Source organism: Scyliorhinus canicula, chromosome 15 (genome assembly GCF_902713615.1).
Source record: "Scyliorhinus canicula chromosome 15, sScyCan1.1, whole genome shotgun sequence".
NCBI classification, from domain to species: Eukaryota; Metazoa; Chordata; class Chondrichthyes; order Carcharhiniformes; family Scyliorhinidae; genus Scyliorhinus; species Scyliorhinus canicula.
In genome coordinates this window covers 37,181,380-37,200,260 of record NC_052160.1, presented here as the reverse complement: position 1 = coordinate 37,200,260, position 18,881 = coordinate 37,181,380, and the positions used below count along the sequence as shown (strand labels likewise).

The 18,881-nt window shown below is 46.4% G+C and overlaps 1 protein-coding gene across 4 annotated transcripts in view; it reads right to left on the bottom strand.

Moving 5' to 3' along the window:
- Nucleotides 1-17,647, bottom strand: part of llgl1 (LLGL scribble cell polarity complex component 1) — a 100,447-nt gene extending 82,800 nt beyond the window's left edge. For 3 of the 4 annotated variants that reach the window (XM_038820744.1, XM_038820747.1, XM_038820745.1), the window contains exons 1-2: nucleotides 17,428-17,646; nucleotides 13,496-13,593 (exon numbers count right to left, since the gene is read on the bottom strand). In XM_038820744.1, coding sequence (XP_038676672.1) covers nucleotides 13,496-13,593; nucleotides 17,428-17,508 — 179 coding nt within the window. In that variant the 5' untranslated portion in view covers nucleotides 17,509-17,646. Of the gene's footprint in view, nucleotides 1-13,495; nucleotides 13,594-17,427 lie in introns of all 4 variants that reach the window. The other variant, XM_038820746.1, reaches the window with a different exon arrangement.
- Between the last annotated feature and the right edge of the window lie 1,234 nt (nucleotides 17,648-18,881).

Here is an 18,881-nt window from a genome sequence, read left to right as displayed (position 1 = left end):
TTTATTTATCTGGATTACTGTAAATGTAGTTTTTCCCTCCTTATCCAGGAAAGAACATAATTGCATTAGCAGTTGAGAAGGTTCACCCAACCTGACCTTTCCAGAGGAAAGCCTGGATAGGTTGGGCCTATACCCATTGGAGTTTAGAAAAATGTATGGCAATTTAATTGATCATAAGATCCTGAGGAGCTTTGACATGACAGCTCCGGTATGTGAGAGACTACAACTAGGAGCCACAGTTTAAAAATAAGGTGATTCCCATTCAAGCTGGATAGGAGGAGAAATCTTTTCTAAATGTCATGAGCGTGTGGAATGCTTTAAAAAAAAATTTAGAATACCCTTTTTCCCCCCTCAATCAAGGGACAATTTAGCATGGCCAATTCACCTAACCTGCACATTTTTGGGTTGTGGGGGTGCAACCCACACATTCATGGGGAGAATGTGCAAACTCAACATGTGACAGTGACTCACAGCCGGGATTCGAACCCAGGTCCTCAGCGCCGTGGAACGCTCTTCTCTGGAAAGCTGTGAAGGCAGGGTCATTGAATATTTTTTAAAGGTAGAGTTAAATAGATTCTTGATTGACACGAGTCAAAGGGCATAGAAGGCAGGAAGGAAAGTGAGAGTTGAGGCCACAAACGTACTGAACGGCAGAGCAGGCTCAAGGAGCCGAATGGCCTATTCCTGCCCCTAATTCATATCTGCAATTGCAGACTTCTTCAAATGGAGCGGGCAGTAATTGTGCATTCCTGATCTTAAATTCTGAGAAGCACTAGTGAAAAAACAAAGCTAAAAGGCAATTCTGGCAGTAGCAGCTCCACTGCCGTTGGAAAAGTTAATGCTTTGGGTGCAGTTTGGCACCAGATGAAATACTCCACCTGAAAATATAAAACGCTCTATTCAGAGGCCACCAAGCCTGCAATGGATCTCCTACAGCGTTTCAATTGAGGCCTCCCTCTAGCACGGAGAGTTTTTAAAAAACATTATATAAACTTGGCAAGTATCTGCCTTCCGCTCTCCTCCTCTTTCCTTAAAAGCAGGACATATTCCAGATTGTGTTGCAAAATACTGGGAGGGGGTGGCATAATTGGAAACATCCAAAGTTGAAAAAATCAGAACAAAACAAAGCTGCCTATTTTTGCTTCTAACATAAAATGTTAGAAACTAGATTTCTTCAAAATGAAAAAAAAATGAAGTGGCAATATAGGAAAAGACCAGATTTCTTTTCAACTGTGAAGTGAATTATCCTTCCTAAAACTCTGATAGACAAGATTCAATGGGATTTAATTTATTATGCGGTAGGTGCCAGATTCAATGGGAAATTCAGTATAGGGTGTTACAAAAAGAGCGATGAGATGCCAGAACAATTTTATTTAAATTTTCCACTTGGCAACCAGAGGAGACAGCCTGAAGAATGGTCCTCATTGCTAGATGTATTAGATGCTGTGGTATGAAGAGGCAAGAGTTCAGCTCCTTTTTCACCAACACACCTTTAATGGTTTAACCTCACTCTGCACAGAACTCTACAGATCATCAGATCCAGAGGCCACTTGAAGCCCCTTTACATATCAGTGTCAATCATTGAACACTTAACATAAATGAGACAACTAATTGCAATGTCTCTTAACCCATTACGTAACACTCAAGGTGATGAGAGGGGGGGGGGGGGGGGGGGGGGGAAACACTTTCATGGTGGCAAGGCACATCCTACCTGTGCTCCTTTCTCACTATCCTGACCTCTCGTCTGCCCCTCTACTCTACTTTCTATAGTTTTGAAGTGTTAGCATTTCTGTGGCAGCATCTCCAGGAAAGCCCTGTGGAGGTGGGCATGTAAATAAATGGGAGGAATCAAATGAGGATGGGGCAGTCATAAACCAAATTACAGCAAAAATCCATTTTCCCAGTTGTCACCCTCCCGCTTTTTGGTCTAATTTTAAAGCAGTGTATACAAATCCACATCATTTACTACCAGGAGAACAGTTTGCCTTCGCTGCATGGTTATTTAAAGTTAGGTGGGCCCCACAAGTTCCTCCCACACAAATGCTCGAAAACCACTTAACTAGAAATGAATGTAATGCTGCTAATGAAGTACCTACTTCCATGGGCTTTAGAGCACTTTCAACAATTTTGGAAATAAAATTAAAAGACAAAGTATTCTCAAATGAATATTCAGGTGCAATACTGGACCAGAGATGTAACAGGTGACAAACATTATGTTTCACTGAAATACTGCCGACCATAACCACATTCACAATGGTCGATCAATTTGTGGGTGGCAAAAGCCAAGGCCAACTGTTTAGTCAGCTGCTCATTATTCAACCCAGATGCTCAAATGACCAAGGTTGCTGTCACAGATCCTGTCCACTGTCCAAAATTGCATGCTAGGGATGCCTTTTTGATATCAACATCAACCAATGTTTATACATTGCCTGTAACAACTGCAGGCAAGACACTAGGCAAACTTCACTTTGCTAATGCCCATTTGATTGAAATGTTTTGCACGCCTGCAACAGAGGATAGAGATGTGAAAAACTAAGTGAGGGGCACAAACTACCTGCCCGCCCCAGGACTTGTCCAGAGCAGGTGTCCCCAACATTTCTCAATTCCAATAGAGGATTTTTATTTTTTATTTTTTTTTTTTAAACTGCATCTGTTGCAGCTCAATGTCTCATTACATCTGCACAAACCTCTACATACAGTACCAGTGTGCACGCAATGGAGGCATTGCCAGAGACCCCATTGAAAGGTGCCCTCCAGGTCATATCGAGGCAACATGATTTATTCTGCATGCATTCCCAAGTGTTTCACATTGGAGTCAGTCAAGGGGGGCTGACCAAGTGCAAAAAAGTACACTTTAACTGAGCAGGATGACTGCTGATTCTTTCACTCTGACTGCTCCATACATCTGGAGGTATAATACCCAAAACTCATCTACCATTGTTGACTCTTGGAATGGCAAAGGAGGTTAAGAATTAAGTTCATTTTTTGGGCATAGGGGAGTGTTTTCATGCCAGAAAACACTGAGCAGTAGAAAGAGCCCAGTTCCAAGTGACTGAATCCATTTGCCACAAGCTAGTCTCATTTGGTAGTTAGAACTTTTCATTTAGATGTTTGGAAGAGTGCACAAGAGTAGCAGCATTTTGGACCAACTTCAGAAAGGTCATTTTTATTCCTTCAATGAAATATTATTCCAGGCCCAGGTAGAAAAATGTTAAAACCCTCATGGATCATGGGATAGTTCTGTTGCTATGTTGCTTGTTTTCCAAAGTTCCAATATTCAAAAACAGTAAAATGGTGATTTCAAGCAGCCCAACACTGTGGGAAAGGTGTCATTTAGCCATTTTACAGGATGCTAAAAAAAAAAAGCATTTAAGGAATCAAAGGACATTCAATGGCATTACCATTGCTGAATCCCCCACAATCAACATCTTGGGGGTTACCATGGATCAGAAACTGAACTGGACCTGCCACAATAATACTGTTGCTACCAGGTCAGGTCAAAGGTTAGGAATCCTACAGCGAGTAACTCACCTCCTGACCCCACCCAAAGGCCATGCACCATCTAAAAGGCACAAGTCAGGAGTATAATGGAATACTCTCCACTTGCCTGGATCAGTGAAGCTCGACACCATCCAGGACAAAGCAGCCCGCTTGATTGCTCCCTCTTCCACAAACATTCAAACCCTCCACCACCGACAAACAAACAATGGCAGCCAGGTGTATAATCTACAGCACTGCAGTAACTCACCAAGGTTCCTTAGACAACACCTTCCAAACCAGCGACCACTACCATCCAGAAGGATGGAGCAGCAGATACCTGGGAACCCCACCAAGTCACTTACTACCCTGCCTTGGAAATATATCACCACTCCTTCACAGTCACTGGGGCAATATCCTGGAACACTCTCCCCAATATTTGCCTACCACCTAATTCGGTGGTAGGCAAAGTAATGGAAAGGGTACCGAGGGATAGGATTTCTGAGCATCTGGAAAGGCACTGCTTGATTAGGGATAGTCAGCACGGATTTGTGAGGGGTAGGTCTTGCCTTACAAGTCTTATTGACTTCTTTGAGGAGGTGACCAAGCATGTGGATGAAGGTAAAGCAGTGGATGTAGTGTACATGGATTTTAGTAAGGCATTTTATAAGGTTCCCCATTGTAGGCTTGTGCAGAAAGTAAGGAGGCATGGGATAGTGGGAAATTTGGCCAGTTGGATAACAAACTGGCTAACCGATAGAAGAGAGTGGTGGTGGATGGCAAATATTCAGCCTGGAGCCCAGTTATCAGTGGCGTACCGCAGGGATCAGTTCTGGGTCCTCTGCTGTTTGTGATTTTCATTAACGACTTGGATGAGGGAGTTGAAGGGTGGGTCAGTAAATTTGCAGATGATACGAAGATTGGTGGAATTGTGGATAGTGAGGAGGGCTTCAAAGAGACAGATAGGATGCAGAGCTGGGCTGAGAAGTGGCAGATGGAGTTTAACCCTGACAAAGTGTGAGGTTGTCCATTTTGGAAGGACAAATATGAATGTGGAATACAGTCATGGGATTTGTTTGGGCGCATGGCACCCTGAGGGTGGTGAAGAGGGTCTTCTTGGAGCGGGGTAGAGATGAGGGGGGGGGGGGGGGCCTGGCGTTGCCCAACCTCTCTGGGTACTACTGGGCGGCCAACGTGTTGATGGTGCGCAAGTGGGTGATGGAGGGGGAGGGAGCAGCATGGAAACAGATGGAGAGAGCGTCCTGTGGGGATACAAGCCTGGGGGCCCTGGTAACGGCGCCGTGGCCACTCCATCCCACGAGGTATACCACGAGTCCGGTGGTGGCGGCTTTTGGGGGCAGTGGAGGCGACATAGGGGAGAAGTGGGGGGCTCGATGGAGGCTCCGTTAAGGGGGAACCATAGGTTCTTCCCGGGGAACATGGATAGGGGATTTCAGGGATGGTACAGAGCGGGCATTAGACAGCTGTTTATCGATGGAAGGTTTGCGAGCCTGGGGGAGTTGGAGGAGAAATTTGGGCTCCCTCCGGGAAACATGTTTAGATATCTGCAGGTAAAGGCATTTGCTAGACGGCAGGTGGAGGGATTCCCTGCACTCCCCGCGAGGGGGGTGAGTGACAGGGTGCTTTCGGGGGTCTGGGTCGGGGAGGGGAAGATATCCGATATCTACAAGCTTATGCAGGAAGTGGAAGAGGCGTCAGTAGAGGAGTTGAAAACAAAGTGGGAGGAGGAACAGATCGAAGACGGGACATGGGCTGATGCCCTGGAGGGTTAATTCTTCCTCCTTGTGTGCGCGGCTTAGCCTCATTCAATTCAAGGTGCTGCATAGGGCCCACATGACTTTGGCGAGGATGAGTAGGTTCTCTGGGGGTGAAGATAGGTGTGTCAGGTGCTCGGGGAGTCCAGCGAACCATGCCCATATGTTCTGGGCATGCCCGGCACTGGAGGAGTTCTGGAAGGGGGTGGCGAGGACGGTGTCAAGGGTGGTGGGATCCAGGGTCAAGCCAGGATGGGGACTCGCAATCTTTGAGGTCAGGGTAGAGCCAGGAATGCAGGAGGCGAAAGAGGCCGGCGTGCTGGCCTTTGCGTCCCTAGTAGCCCGGCAAAGGATTTTGCTACAATGGAAGGATGAGAGGCCCCCAAGCGTGGAGACCTGGATCAATGACATGGCGGGCTTCGTTAAGCTAGAGAAGGTCAAGTTCGCCCTGAGAGGATCGGTGCAAGGGTTCTTTAAGCGGTGGCAACCTTTCCTCGACTTTCTGGCTTAACAATAGGGTACTGGGATGGTAGCAGCAGCAACCCCGGGGGGGGGGGGGGGGGAGGAGAGAGAGGAGAGAGACGATGACTATGTTTGTTTATTTTATTTAAATTTGATTTATTTAATTTATGGTTAAGTTTTCTTGTTGGTGGGGGGGGGGGGGGGGGGGTGATACATGTGATGTTACGGTTTGGGGGAATTTGAGAGTGTTATGGGGCAGTTAGTTGCATATTACTACTAGTTATATTTTCTGTAAAAAATTGCAATAAAATTTTTTTTTTTTTAAATGAATGCGGAATACAGGGTTAACAGTAGGGTTCTTGGCAATGTGGAGGAGCAGAGAGATCTTGGGGTCTATGTTCATAGATCTTTGAAAGTTGCCACAAGTGGATAGAGCTGTGAAGAAGGCATATGGTGTGCTAGTGTTCATTAGCAGAGGGATTGAATTTAAGAGCCGTGAGGTGATGATGCAGCTGTACAAAACCTTGGTCAGGCCACATTTGGAGTACTGTGTGCAGTTCTGGTCGCCTCATTTTAGGAAGGATGTGGAAGCTTTGGAAAAGGTGCAAAGGAGATTTACCAGGATGTTGCCTGGAATGGAGAGTAGGTCATACGAGGAAAGGTTGAGGGTGCTAGGCCTTTTCTCATTAGAACGGAGAAGGATGAGGGGCGACTTGATAGAGGTTTATAAGATGATCAGGGGAATAGATAGACAGTCAGAGACTTTTTCCCCGGGTGGAACACACCATTACAAGGGGACATAAATTTAAGATAAATGGTGGAAGATATAGAGGGGATGTCAGAGGTAGGTTCTTTACCCAGAGTAGTGGGGGCATGGAATGCACTGCCTGTGGAAGTAGTCGAGTCAGAAACGTTAGGGACCTTCAAGCGGCTATTGGATAGGTACATGGATTAGGGTAGAATAATGGAGTGTAGGTTAACTTCTTAAGGACAGCGCGGTAGCATTGTGGATAGCACAATTGCTTCACAGCTCCAGGGTCCCAAGTGCGATTTCGACTTGGGTCACTGTCTGTGTGGAGTCTGCACATCCTCCACGTGTGTGCGTGGGTTTCCTCTGGGTACTCCGGTTTTCTCCCACAGTCCAAAGACGTGCAGGTTGGGTGGATTGGCCATGAAAAATTGCCCTTAGTGTCCAAAAGTCTATGATTAACCTAGGACAAAAGTTCGGCGCAACATAGTGGGCCGAAGGGCCTGTTCTGTGCTGTATTTCTCTAATAGCACAGCGGGTGTACGTACACCGCAAGGGCTGCAGCGATTCAAGAATGCAATGCACCACCACCTTCTGAAGGGCAACTAGGGATGAGCAACCAATGCTGGCCTAGCCAGCGACTCCCACATCCTGTAAAAAGAATTTATGTGAGATTGTCAAAAATAAAAAAAGGATAGGGTGTCAAACTTGTTGTTTGGTATCTTCCTTATTGATGATTCATCAGGGAAGAAAGCTACAAGTTGATTGTGTTGCTCTTCAGAATTGGTGCTTCTGGTCAGCAACCTGTGGTTCTCAATTCTCTGCAATGGTGGCAGACCCGCTGAATATTTGCAGCATTTTCTGTTTTTTATTTCAGATTTCTAGCATATGTAGTACTCTGCTCTTGTAAGCCTCAGTTCATTGGAGAACAAACTGGCACTAGGAGAGGATGACAACTTCAATCAATATACAATACTGCCAGAGTTAAAGAAAACTCAATGGTAGATGTTGACAGCATCCTAGAAATCTGTACATCCTGTACGCAAAGATCTGTAGTAGTGCAAATAGAAATATTTCTCAACACATCTACCTGTTACCATTATTTGCTTGAACAGAACTCAAACTTCCCCTGAGTCAGGCAACTTTTTACTAGCCAATGCAAAAAGGATAAAACATTAACTACCACCAAAGACACCATAGAAAAAGCCAAAATCAGAGAATTCAGAAACAAAACTTCTTTAGTCGGACAGCAGTGATAATGCAAACTCATTACCATAGGAGGAGGTTGAGGTGGAAAAAAAAAAGTTTAAAAATAAGGATACCGCGCCAGAAGCGTGTTGCTCGATCAGAGGATAAAGGATTTATTCCATCCTCCTTCATACATCCAGCACAACCAAGCCGGAATTCATTCATCATTAACATCTCACTCTGCCCCAGTCATCAGGAAAGTTTGAGAAGATACCCGAAAGTTGTGATCACTCATGAAACCATAGCCAATGAGGATCGAAGCTTTGGAATTCCCTCACTTGCTGGGATATGATATCTGTACATTAGCACTGCCTCCATTCTGCTGCAACAAGGGAGAGAAATCTATGGGGCTGAAAAGGCTCAAGGCATTAGTTTGCATGGTGTTCATCCACCTTTTCACATGTTAATTTCTCTTCATTCTCATGAAACCGTTGAAGTGCTTCAGTTTGAAACCATTCTCTGGAATTGTTTGGACAACTTTACCGGAGCAGTAACAGTTTTAACACAGAACAAAAAATTCAGTTCATTATAGAAGACTGCTGTCCAGGGAGATGACTAATGAAAAATGTAAAGGCCTGGAATGCAGCCTCTTTTGGGAGGAGGCCGTTATTTTGCAGCAACTACACAGGAAAACCAATGCCATTGTTTTTGGGCCCCACCACAAATTCTGTTCCTATGCATCAACTCCATTCCTGGTAACTGTTTGACCCGAACCAGAATATTCACACCAGTGTCATAGTTAACTGAGAAAGCTTCCAACCACATCCACACCTTCACTAATACCACCCAATTTCACCACCCTCAGCTCATACATTGTTGAAACTTCCATCCATGACCTCTAGATTTGATTATTCCTGGCCAACTTCCCATCTTCCACCCTCCACGAAGAGTTCAGCCAAAAAAGACTTCTGCCCACGTACTTGAGCTATCAATAATGCAATCCCTGAACTTTAAAACTCATATCCTTATTTGATCTTACCATCAAATTCTAATTTGAAAATCACCCCACCATTGCCAGCTGTGCCTTCAGTCACCTCGGCACCAAGCTCTGGAATTCCTTCTCAAAACTCCACATCTCTCCAACTTGTTTACTCCTCCTTTAGCATAGATCAAATCCTATTGACCACACTTTTGGTCATCTCTCATCTTTTTTTAAATTTAGAGTATCCAATTCTCCCCCCCCCCCCTGCCAATTAATGGGCAATTTAGGGTGGCCTTCCACCTATCCTGCACACCGTTTTTGGGTTGTGGGGGGTGAGACCCACGCAGAGACGGGGAGAACGTGCAAACTCCACATGGACAGTGACCTGGGGCCGGGATGAACACTTGTCCTCGGTGCCACGAAGCAGCAGTGATAATCACTGTGCTGTGCTGCCCCTTGGTCATCTGTCCTAATACCTCGGTTTGGTGTCAAATTTTGTTTGATAAATGCTCTTTTACTCCATTTAAGATGGTATATAAACGCGATTGGCATCTCCTTCCCATCACAGACAGGCCAACCCAGCTATTGCCCTCCCCCAGCCTCCCACCATCCATGCCTAGTGCCAACTGTTTGGAAAAATGATTCAGATTCGGCACAGTTACACATTCAGGGCTCAGTACACCACCTATTATTCCCCACCAGCCAGGCTTTGGATTACACTTTGATTTCGGCTGAAGGTATATAAAGCAGCCCAGTTTTCAAATACCTCAACAAGACAGGCCTGCGTCTGGAGTACGATACTTCAGCACTAGGGAGGAGATGGTCACCAACAATCACTCACCCACTAAAATTGTAATCTTGTTAGGAGCCACTAGAACCCTTCTCCCAGCAGCTGCTTTTATTAGCCCTGGAGACAGAAAAACAAACAGGCAACTTACAAATGAAGACCCAAATTGAGCTGCACCATTGACAGGGCATTTATCCTACTTGGACCCTCCAGCTCCCCATAAAAGCAACAAGACTTGCACTTTTGCTGAACAATAAACTTGCACCGAACTGGGAAACAGCAAACAGGCTACATAACTGGCTTGCAGTTGCAAGATCATTTTTCAATAAGATAAGAACCATTCAGGCAAGCCTCGAGGAAAAACAAGCAAAAGTAATACACTTATGCAGTAAAATCAACCCAGCTACAATCAGACATAGACCTCCAACCTTACAATTGCCTGGTTGGCACTCTACATTAAAACCAGACTAGGCTATATGGAGTGGTGGGTGAGAACGGAGAACATGAACCTTTTTGTGGACTGTCCCTGATGTATAGAGAGGCAACCTTTTCTGAAAGCTTTGCCTGCCTCACCTGTAGCATGTTCACCTCTAAATCAAGCAGCAACTAGGAGCTCCACTTCTCAACACTTGGAAGCCATGGATGGCAGTGAAAATTGTTAAGAGGGAAAGAATGGAAATTGGTTCCAAGAAACAAATGCCACAAAAAAAGTGTTCAGAGACCAAGACTGCCAAGGTCAGAAACAGGCAGGAGATTGAAGGCATGGACAAAACAGAAAGACTGAGCTCTTTTGAAGAGGTCACTAAGTACACTCTTTGTCCAATAGGACAGAGCTGGTGTGTTGCACTGCCCTTCTGAGTCATGCTTTAATGCAGCTCATCACAATACACAGACAACAAACTTTCAATGAACAAAGGGACTCTTCTTTGGACTGCTGCATTGATCAGTCACGCCATTCCGAAACTACCAAATGCCAAAAAACTTGCCCCTACGGCAACCTGCATTTAAAAGCTCTCAACAGCCAGGGTAGAGCGGATATAATCAGAGCAACGCTGACACTGAATTGAAACGTCACTTCCATTTTGCAATTTAGTCACGGTTAAGCACTCCATGCTCAGGCTAACTTGTTTGTTCACAGGATGTGGTTGCCACTGTTGTGGCCAGTTATTGCCCTCAAGATGTCAGTGATGGTTTGCCTTTAGGAACTGCTGAAATTTGGGTGGACTATGTAGTTTCATGGTGTTTTGATATGGCTTGCTAGTGCTTCAGACAGCTATTAAATGTCAGTCACATTGCTATGGGGCTGAAGTCACACATGTTGAACATGGCAAGGATGGCAGATTCCCTAAAGAACATGAACCAGTTGGATTTTTGCGACGAACTTGCACTTTCACTGATGCAAGCGTTTTATTCCAGATATATTTTAATTAACTGAAGTTCCCCACTGGCATGGCAGGAGTTAAAGCCCAGTCATGAAACCTCTTATGCCACCAAATCTTTGCACATTTGATTATGTTATGGCAGTTCAAATTGAGAGACGATAAATAACATGCAGTTATCATAGTGTAGAGTTTACAGAATCAAAGTTGCATACATACTGCTGAAAGAGGACAATACCGTTGAATTTTAAGAAACAATAGGTTCCTCTTTTACATTTCACAATTTGCAGCAACTACTTCAAACAATGCAATCCGCATAGCATAAATGGACTGCTAAATTGTCTGGGATAGAGACATACAAACATTTATCACAATAAGAGAAACCTTAGTTACAGTCTACAGTCTTTGTTAACCACCATCAAAGTCACACTGCAGGCTTGGCAAGTCACATAGGGATCTTTCTCTCCCCAATAGTCTTTGCTACACGCCAAGACAACACTCCTGAGCTGATTTGTTGACTGATTTGTTCCCTGGGTGCTGCTGGCATTAGCATGACTGCATTAATCATCCATAAACACAAGCCAGAGGAGGTACTGGCAGATTTATCTTTTGGATGTCGTGCATGAAGTGATCAAGTTTAATCTGCTTGCTGCTCAGAATACTGTACATTTCATGGGTCTATTCAAATTGCAGCAATGCTGACAATAGAATTTCAGCAGCTCAGTAGATGCCAATACATCTACTTGAACATTACAATTAATGGGGTCTTCCTCTCTTGGATTGTCTAAAGAGAGTATTCCATGCCTGGGATTAGGATTGCACTCACAGGGGCATTTGTCCGAACTGACATCCTGACGTGCATTGAGTATTTTGAGTTTTCAGAGTAACCACCTTCTCCTTCAATGGCATCACAGCAGATAAATTAAAGCAATAATTTGGTTAAATAAAGCTTTGAGAAAAAAACTAAATTGATTAAACTGTTTGCAACATCTGAAGTAACTTCCACTTTTGTACAGGATGTTTATGGTTTGACTGCAACATCAGTAACACGTCTGCAAGAGCAATGGCAGTGAATACATTACTCACAATACTCCCGAGGAACGGGCAACCCAAATGCAGCCAGCTCAGCTGTTAGAATCTACACCACAGACATTTCAGCTCACTCAATCAATCCACCAAGACCATCCAGGTACAAATACTACTGCAGCCAGAGCAGAAGTGGGGCTAGAGTTTCCCAGGGAATATTTATCAATCATTTCTCCCAATTTCCCATGTTAAGCTAGATAAGCTTCCTTTACAAGCTTGCTCTGACTTGGTTAGTTATTATGGTAATGACAAATGCGTTGCTGGCCACCCACTAGAGTCTCTCCCGATCACATTTGTGAGCAACAGTCATGCTTCTTTCCTGCTTCTGTGGGTGCAGTAGTAGCATGAGGAAGTGGCTGCAGCTTATGTTTTTTAATATAAATTTAGAGTCCCCAATTTATTTTTGCCCAATTAAGGGGCAATTTAGTGAGGCCCTCCCCTGCACATCTTTGAGTTTTGGGGGTGAGACCCACGCAGACACTGGGAGAATGTGCAAACACCACAGGGACAGTGACCCGGGATCTAACCCAGGTCCTCGATGCCATGAGGCAGCAGTGCTAACCACTGCACCGCACCGCCCCAGGCTGCAGCCTATGTTTAAGCCCAGTAAGAAGTCTTACAACACCAGGTTAAAGTCCAACAGGTTTGTTTCAAACACGAGCTTTTGGAGCACGGCTCCTTCTTCAGGGAGCACGGAGCCGTGCTCCGAAAGCTCGTGTTTGAAACAAACCTGTTGGACTTTAACCTGGTGTTGTAAGACTTCTTACTGTGCTCACCCCAGTCCAACGCCGGCATCTCCACATTATGTTTAAGCCAGTCACCAATTGCATGTATATTCTTTCAATAACCTCAGCCTCTTTCAAATGCACTGAGTAGTTTGCCACAACCAGAATACTGCCCCCCTGATGTGACCATTTGCACTAACAACATACAGTATTCATCAAGAAAAAAAAAACAGCAGCCAACTCCCACAGGAAGCAGTATGAACTAGTCAAACTGTCCAGTATCAGCTGCAACAAAGTTCCTGCATTAACTGGGTAAACCCAAACTGTGCGTGTCCCATCCCATATTCTGCCATTTCTCACACTCAAGAGATCCTCCAATTGGTTTTACTTATTTATATCAAATGAATGCAAAACAGGTTGAAAATCTAGAAAAAAATAGAAAACAATATTTTTATGCTTCCAAGTACTGACAACTATGAGCAAAAACAAATGTTGTGACAAGACTGAAGTATTGCAATCTCTTTTTGTTTTCAGAATACATGTCCGATTTCAATAGCATCCGCTGAGAAAGCAGTCATTTTCTTTTAAAAACTTTAATTTTCAACCAAGCACAGCCAAAAACAAAGGGAAATAACAGCGAAACACTTAAAAAGGTTATTTTCAAATTTTCCATTCAATCATCTCATAAGATAAAGTCTATTGTCATAAGAGTCAGATCACCACATGTGCATCCCAGTTGACCCAGTACCCTGGCTGACAAAACTTACTGCAACGCCAATCTGCTCAAATATCTGCTGCGTAATGAAGGGCTTCAACAAGTATGAGCACTTACCTTTATTGTAAGTCAACAACATCAAGATCAGTATTTTTAAAAAATAAAGGATACATTTTCACAGCTCCTGTTTTGGTCGCAATGGCCATGAGCTGTAATTTTGGATCGTATGCCAAAGAGCTGGGCTGATTTGGAAAGCCATGTTCCACTGTCTGCAAGGGAAAAATGTATTTATGATTTATCAATCGTTACAGAGAGAGAGGTCTTAGAATAATTTGTATTCATACGACACCTGGAACATAGTAAAACATGCCAAGGGGCTTCACAGGGTATAAAAGCAAATAACTGTGTATGCTGGAATCTGAAACAATCTCAGCAGGTCTGAGAGAGAAGGGAGCTAGCGTTTGAAATCTGGATGACTCTTTGTCAAAGCTTCACAGGAGTGTTATCAAACAAAACATGACATTGAACCACTAAGGAAGTATTAGGCCAGATGACCAAAAGTTTGGTCAAAGCAGCAAGTTTGAAGGAGTGTCTTAAAGGAGAGAGAGAGAGAGAGAGGGGGACAGAAGGGTTTAGGAATGAATTCTCGAGCTTCAAGCCTCAAGACTTGAAGTTATGGACTGCAAACAGTTGCTCAATCACAAGAGACCAGAATGGAGGGAGTGCAGAAGTAAAACTGATATTCTTAAAGAAGAATCAACATGTTAACACTATTTAATTGGTGTTTTATAATAATTTCAATTTACTGTTCTTGTCTCCAAACTTTATTCAGGAAAAGAAAAAAAAAAAAGTCCAATAATCATGAAAAAGCAATTGCTGTGTTGTCCCATACAAACAAGTGCACCTCATTCAGTGGCTCTGAAGCATGTTGAGATATCATCAGGCTGTGATGTACTACATAAACACACATGCTTTCTTTACCTCAACCATTTTTTTAAAAAAAAGAGCCTCACTCTCAAAAGCCCATGGCTCTTTAAAACCCAAATCTGACATCACCAAATTACCTCTCCTTTGCTAAGTGAAACAGGCCAGCCAACAGTCACTGTCTGGGTTCCTGCATGACAGGCAGCCAGTTAGCCAAGAAAGAGGCCTGGTGGAACATAACATTCAACTTATCAAGCCTGTAAATCAATGCTGCTCTAAAACCAGTTATAATGTCATTCTCAGTTCCTAGTTAATGATCTGGCTAAAAAAATGGAACTGAATGTGCAGGAGCGGCTGCACAACCGAAAAACGGAGAAGGGAAGAGCCCAGGTACCTAGAGCCAGATACAGACTGGATTCCAATGGTTTTGGGTGTGAGAGATTATGAGGAGTAGATCAGCAAAGGTAGCCAGGCTATGGAAAGGCAATATTTTTTCTTTAATTTAGTTGACATGGCAAGAATTCCTTGCCCATCTATAATCGCCTTTGAGAAGATGGTGGAAAGCCACCTTCTCGAGCCAAGTGGATGGCATCTCAGGTCATTTCAATAAAGAATAAAGGTGTGACTCTAGTCTAGACACACAGCAGTCCAGCAAAATGTTTTTGATAAGAACTGGAAATGCCACCATTGCTGACAACAGCCATTTATTCCAGCTTTATTTAATGGAATTTCAATACCTCAAAGCCACAGTGACATCAGAATTAGGAAAAGATACCTGCACAAGAGAAATTAAACAGGTTTCAAACCTTCTTCACCCACCCCCAAAAAAAACACCTCCTTCATCCTCCCCCCAAAATACCTCCTCTCCTCTTCCCCCCCCCCAAAAAAACACCTCCTCCCCAAAACCTCCTCCACCCACACAATCACCCCCCCAAAAACACCCATCAGCACCTCACCTCCCCCCAAAAAAACACCCCTCCAGCACACACCTCCCCCCAAAAATACACCCCTCCAGCACACTCCACCCCCCCAGCACCCCCCAACACCCTCCCCCCCAAAAAACCCCCACCAGCACCCACCTCTCCCCAAAAATACAGCCCCCAGCACCCTCCTCCCCCCAAAAATACAGCCCCCAGCACCCTCCTCCCCCCAAAAATACAGCCCCCAGCACCCTCCTCCCCCCCAAAAATACAGCCCCCAGCACCCTCCTCCCCCCAAAAATACAGCCCCCAGCACCCTCCTCCCCCCAAAAATACAGCCCCCAGCACCCTCCTCCCCCCAAAAATACACCCCCCAGCACCCTCCTCCCCCCAAAAATACACCCCCCAGCACCCTCCCCCCCAAAAATACACCCCCCAGCACCCTCCACCCCCCAAAAATACACCCCCAGCACCCTCCTCCCCCCAAAAATACACCCCCAGCACCCTCCTCCCCCCAAAAATACACCCCCAGCACCCTCCTCCCCCCAAAAATACACCCCCAGCACCCTCCTCCCCCCAAAAATACACCCCCAGCACCCTCCTCCCCCCAAAAATACACCCCCAGCACCCTCCTCCCCCAAAAATACACCCCCAGCACCCTCCTCCCCCAAAAATACACCCCCAGCACCCTCCTCCCCCCAAAAATACACCCCCAGCACCCTCCTCCCCCCAAAAATACACCCCCAGCACCCTCCTCCCCCCAAAAATACACCCCCAGCACCCTCCTCCCCCCAAAAATACACCCCCAGCACCCTCCTCCCCCAAAAATACACCCCCAGCACCCTCCTCCCCCAAAATACACCCCCAGCACCCTCCTCCCCCCAAAAATCCACCCCCAGCACCCTCCTCCCCCCAAAAAATACACCCCCAGCACCCTCCTCCCCCCAAAAATACACCCCCAGCACCCTCCTCCCCCCAAAAATACACCCCCAGCACCCTCCTCCCCCCAAAAATACACCCCCAGCACCCTCCTCCCCCCAAAAATACACCCCCAGCGCCCTCCTCCCCCCAAAAATACACCCCCAGCACCCTCCTCCCCCCAAAAATACACCCCCAGCACCCTCCTCCCCCCAAAAAATACACCCCCAGCACCCTCCTCCCCCCAAAATACACCCCCAGCACCCTCCTCCCCCCAAAACACACCCCCAGCCCCCTCCTCCCCCCAAAAATACACCCCCAGCACCCTCCTCCCCCCAAAAATACACCCCCAGCACCCTCCTCCCCCCAAAAATACACCCCCAGCACCCTCCTCCCCCCAAAAATACACCCCCAGCACCCTCCTCCCCCCAAAATATACACCCCCAGCACCCTCCTCCCCCCAAAATACACCCCAGCACCCTCCTCCCCCCAAAAATACACCCCCAGCACCCTCCTCCCCCCAAAAATACACCCCCAGCAACCCTCCTCCCCCCAAAAATACACCCCCAGCACCCTCCTCCCCCCAAAAATACACCCCCAGCACCCTCCTCCCCTCAAAAATACACCCCCAGCACCCTCCGCCCCCCAAAAATACACCCCCAGCACCCTCCCTCCCCCCAAAAATACACCCCCAGCACCCTCCTCCCCCAAAAATACACCCCCACACCCTCCTCACCCCAAAAATACACCCCAGGCAGCACCCTCCTCACCCCCAAAAATACACCCCCAGCACCCTCCTCCCCCCAAAAATACACTCCCAGCACCCTCCTCCCCCCAAAATAAACACCCCCGCAGCACCTCCTCCCCCCCCAAAAAATACACCCCCAGCACCCTCCTCCCCCCAAAAATACACCCCCCAGCACCTCCTCCCCCCAAAAAATACACCCCCAGCACCCCCCAAAAAACCCACCAGCCCCTCCTCCCCCAAAAAAACACCCACCAGCACCCTCCACCAAAACCCCCCCCCACCACCCATCTCCTCCCTCATAAAAACCCACCAGCACCCTCCTCCTCCCCAAAACCCCCACCACCCATCTCCTCCCCTCATAAAAACCCCCATCAGCACCCGCCTCCCCCATAAAAACCCCCAGCACCCCCCCATAAAAACCCCACCAGCACCATCCTCCCCCCATAAAAACCCCACCAGCACCATCCTCCCTCCAAAAAAAACCCCATCACCACCACCCCCCATCATAAAAACCCACCCTCTTCCCCCTCATAAAACCCCCTCCCTCCTCCACCACAGAAAAACCTTATCTCCCTCCATTCCATCCCCCCCACCTTATTGAAGGCGAACAGCTCCAGTTTGAGTTTCTCCCGCTGCGGGTCGTTACCCGGACGGCGGAACCGAAACTTCATCATGGTCCCAGGGACAGTTTCCCGGTCTCTGGGCGGCTGCGGCACGGATCCCCTGGTGGCTGTAGCCCGCTCTAGGTACCCGGGTTCTTCTCTGCTCAGTTTTTTCGGTCGTGCAGCCGCTTCTGATCCTTTTGTGGCGTCTCCGATCCGTTAGCCCCGCCCTGCTCAAACGCACCCCCCCATTGGCTCCCAGATATGATTGGCACAATTAATCGCTGGTGCTGTCCAATCAATGACTGAATCACGCCTGCCATGTGAGCACCTAACAGCCTCGAGGTGGGCGGGACATCAGGGTAGGCTGCATGCTGGGAAATGCAGTTTACAGAGCGACATTCAGCCCATCAGGCTCCTGCAGCTGTTGATGGTGGACACCCATCCCTTCTTATACAACAACAGCATCCTCTTCTGTAGAAGGATCATTTAGATCCGAAATGTTAACTCTGTTTCTGTCTGAAGATGCTGTTGTGTTATGCTTCTTCATGTAGCACAAACTGCTTCCTTGATGTATACTCTGACAAAGGAAGGTTCAGACCTGGAGATAGGCTTAACAAATTTATTGAACAGTTAACAATTCTCCCACTTGAGTTTGACTCTCCTGCTGATCTTGCTATAGTAACTCAATCTAACTAACCAGTCTGCTCTAATCCATGCAGTGGGTGTGATGCTTCCTGATCTGCCCCTGTGTCTCTGACGGCGGGGCGGGGAAAAGAGAAAGAGCATGTGTGCCCTGTCCTTTTATATGGGTAGTCCCCTTGTGGTAGTGTCACCTCTGAGTGTCTTGACTGCCCATTGGTCATGTCCTATCTTACTGACCTATTGGTTGAATGTCTGTGTGTCATGGTGGCTCTGGTGCTCCCTCTGGTGTTTATTTAGTCTTAGTGTATTTGCATTAACCCCTTGTGTATTTACAGTGATGCATATCACCACAGATGCTGCCAGATCTGCTGAGTTAATCCGGAATTTTCTGTTTGTATCTGTTATTACTTTCTCCCTCATGCACTTTAACTAACTTCCTCTAAACCTCATCTCTGCTATTCACTTTGTCTTGAGATCCACATTGTCATGATCCCACTCTGTGGGTAAAAGTTTTCTCCTGAATTCCCTTTCAGGTTTATTGGTGACTATCTTTACGGCTTCTAGGACAGGACGATGGCACAGTCGTTAGCATTGCTGCCCACGGCACTGAGGATCTAGGTTCAAATCCCAGCTCTGGGTCACTGTCCATGTGGAGTTTGCATGTTCTCCCTGTGTCTGCATGGATTTCACCCCTACAACCCAACGATGTGCAGGGTAGGTGGATTGGCCATGTTATATTGCCCCTTAATTGGAAAAAAATAATTGGGTACTCTAAATTTAAAAAAATAATAATTACGGCC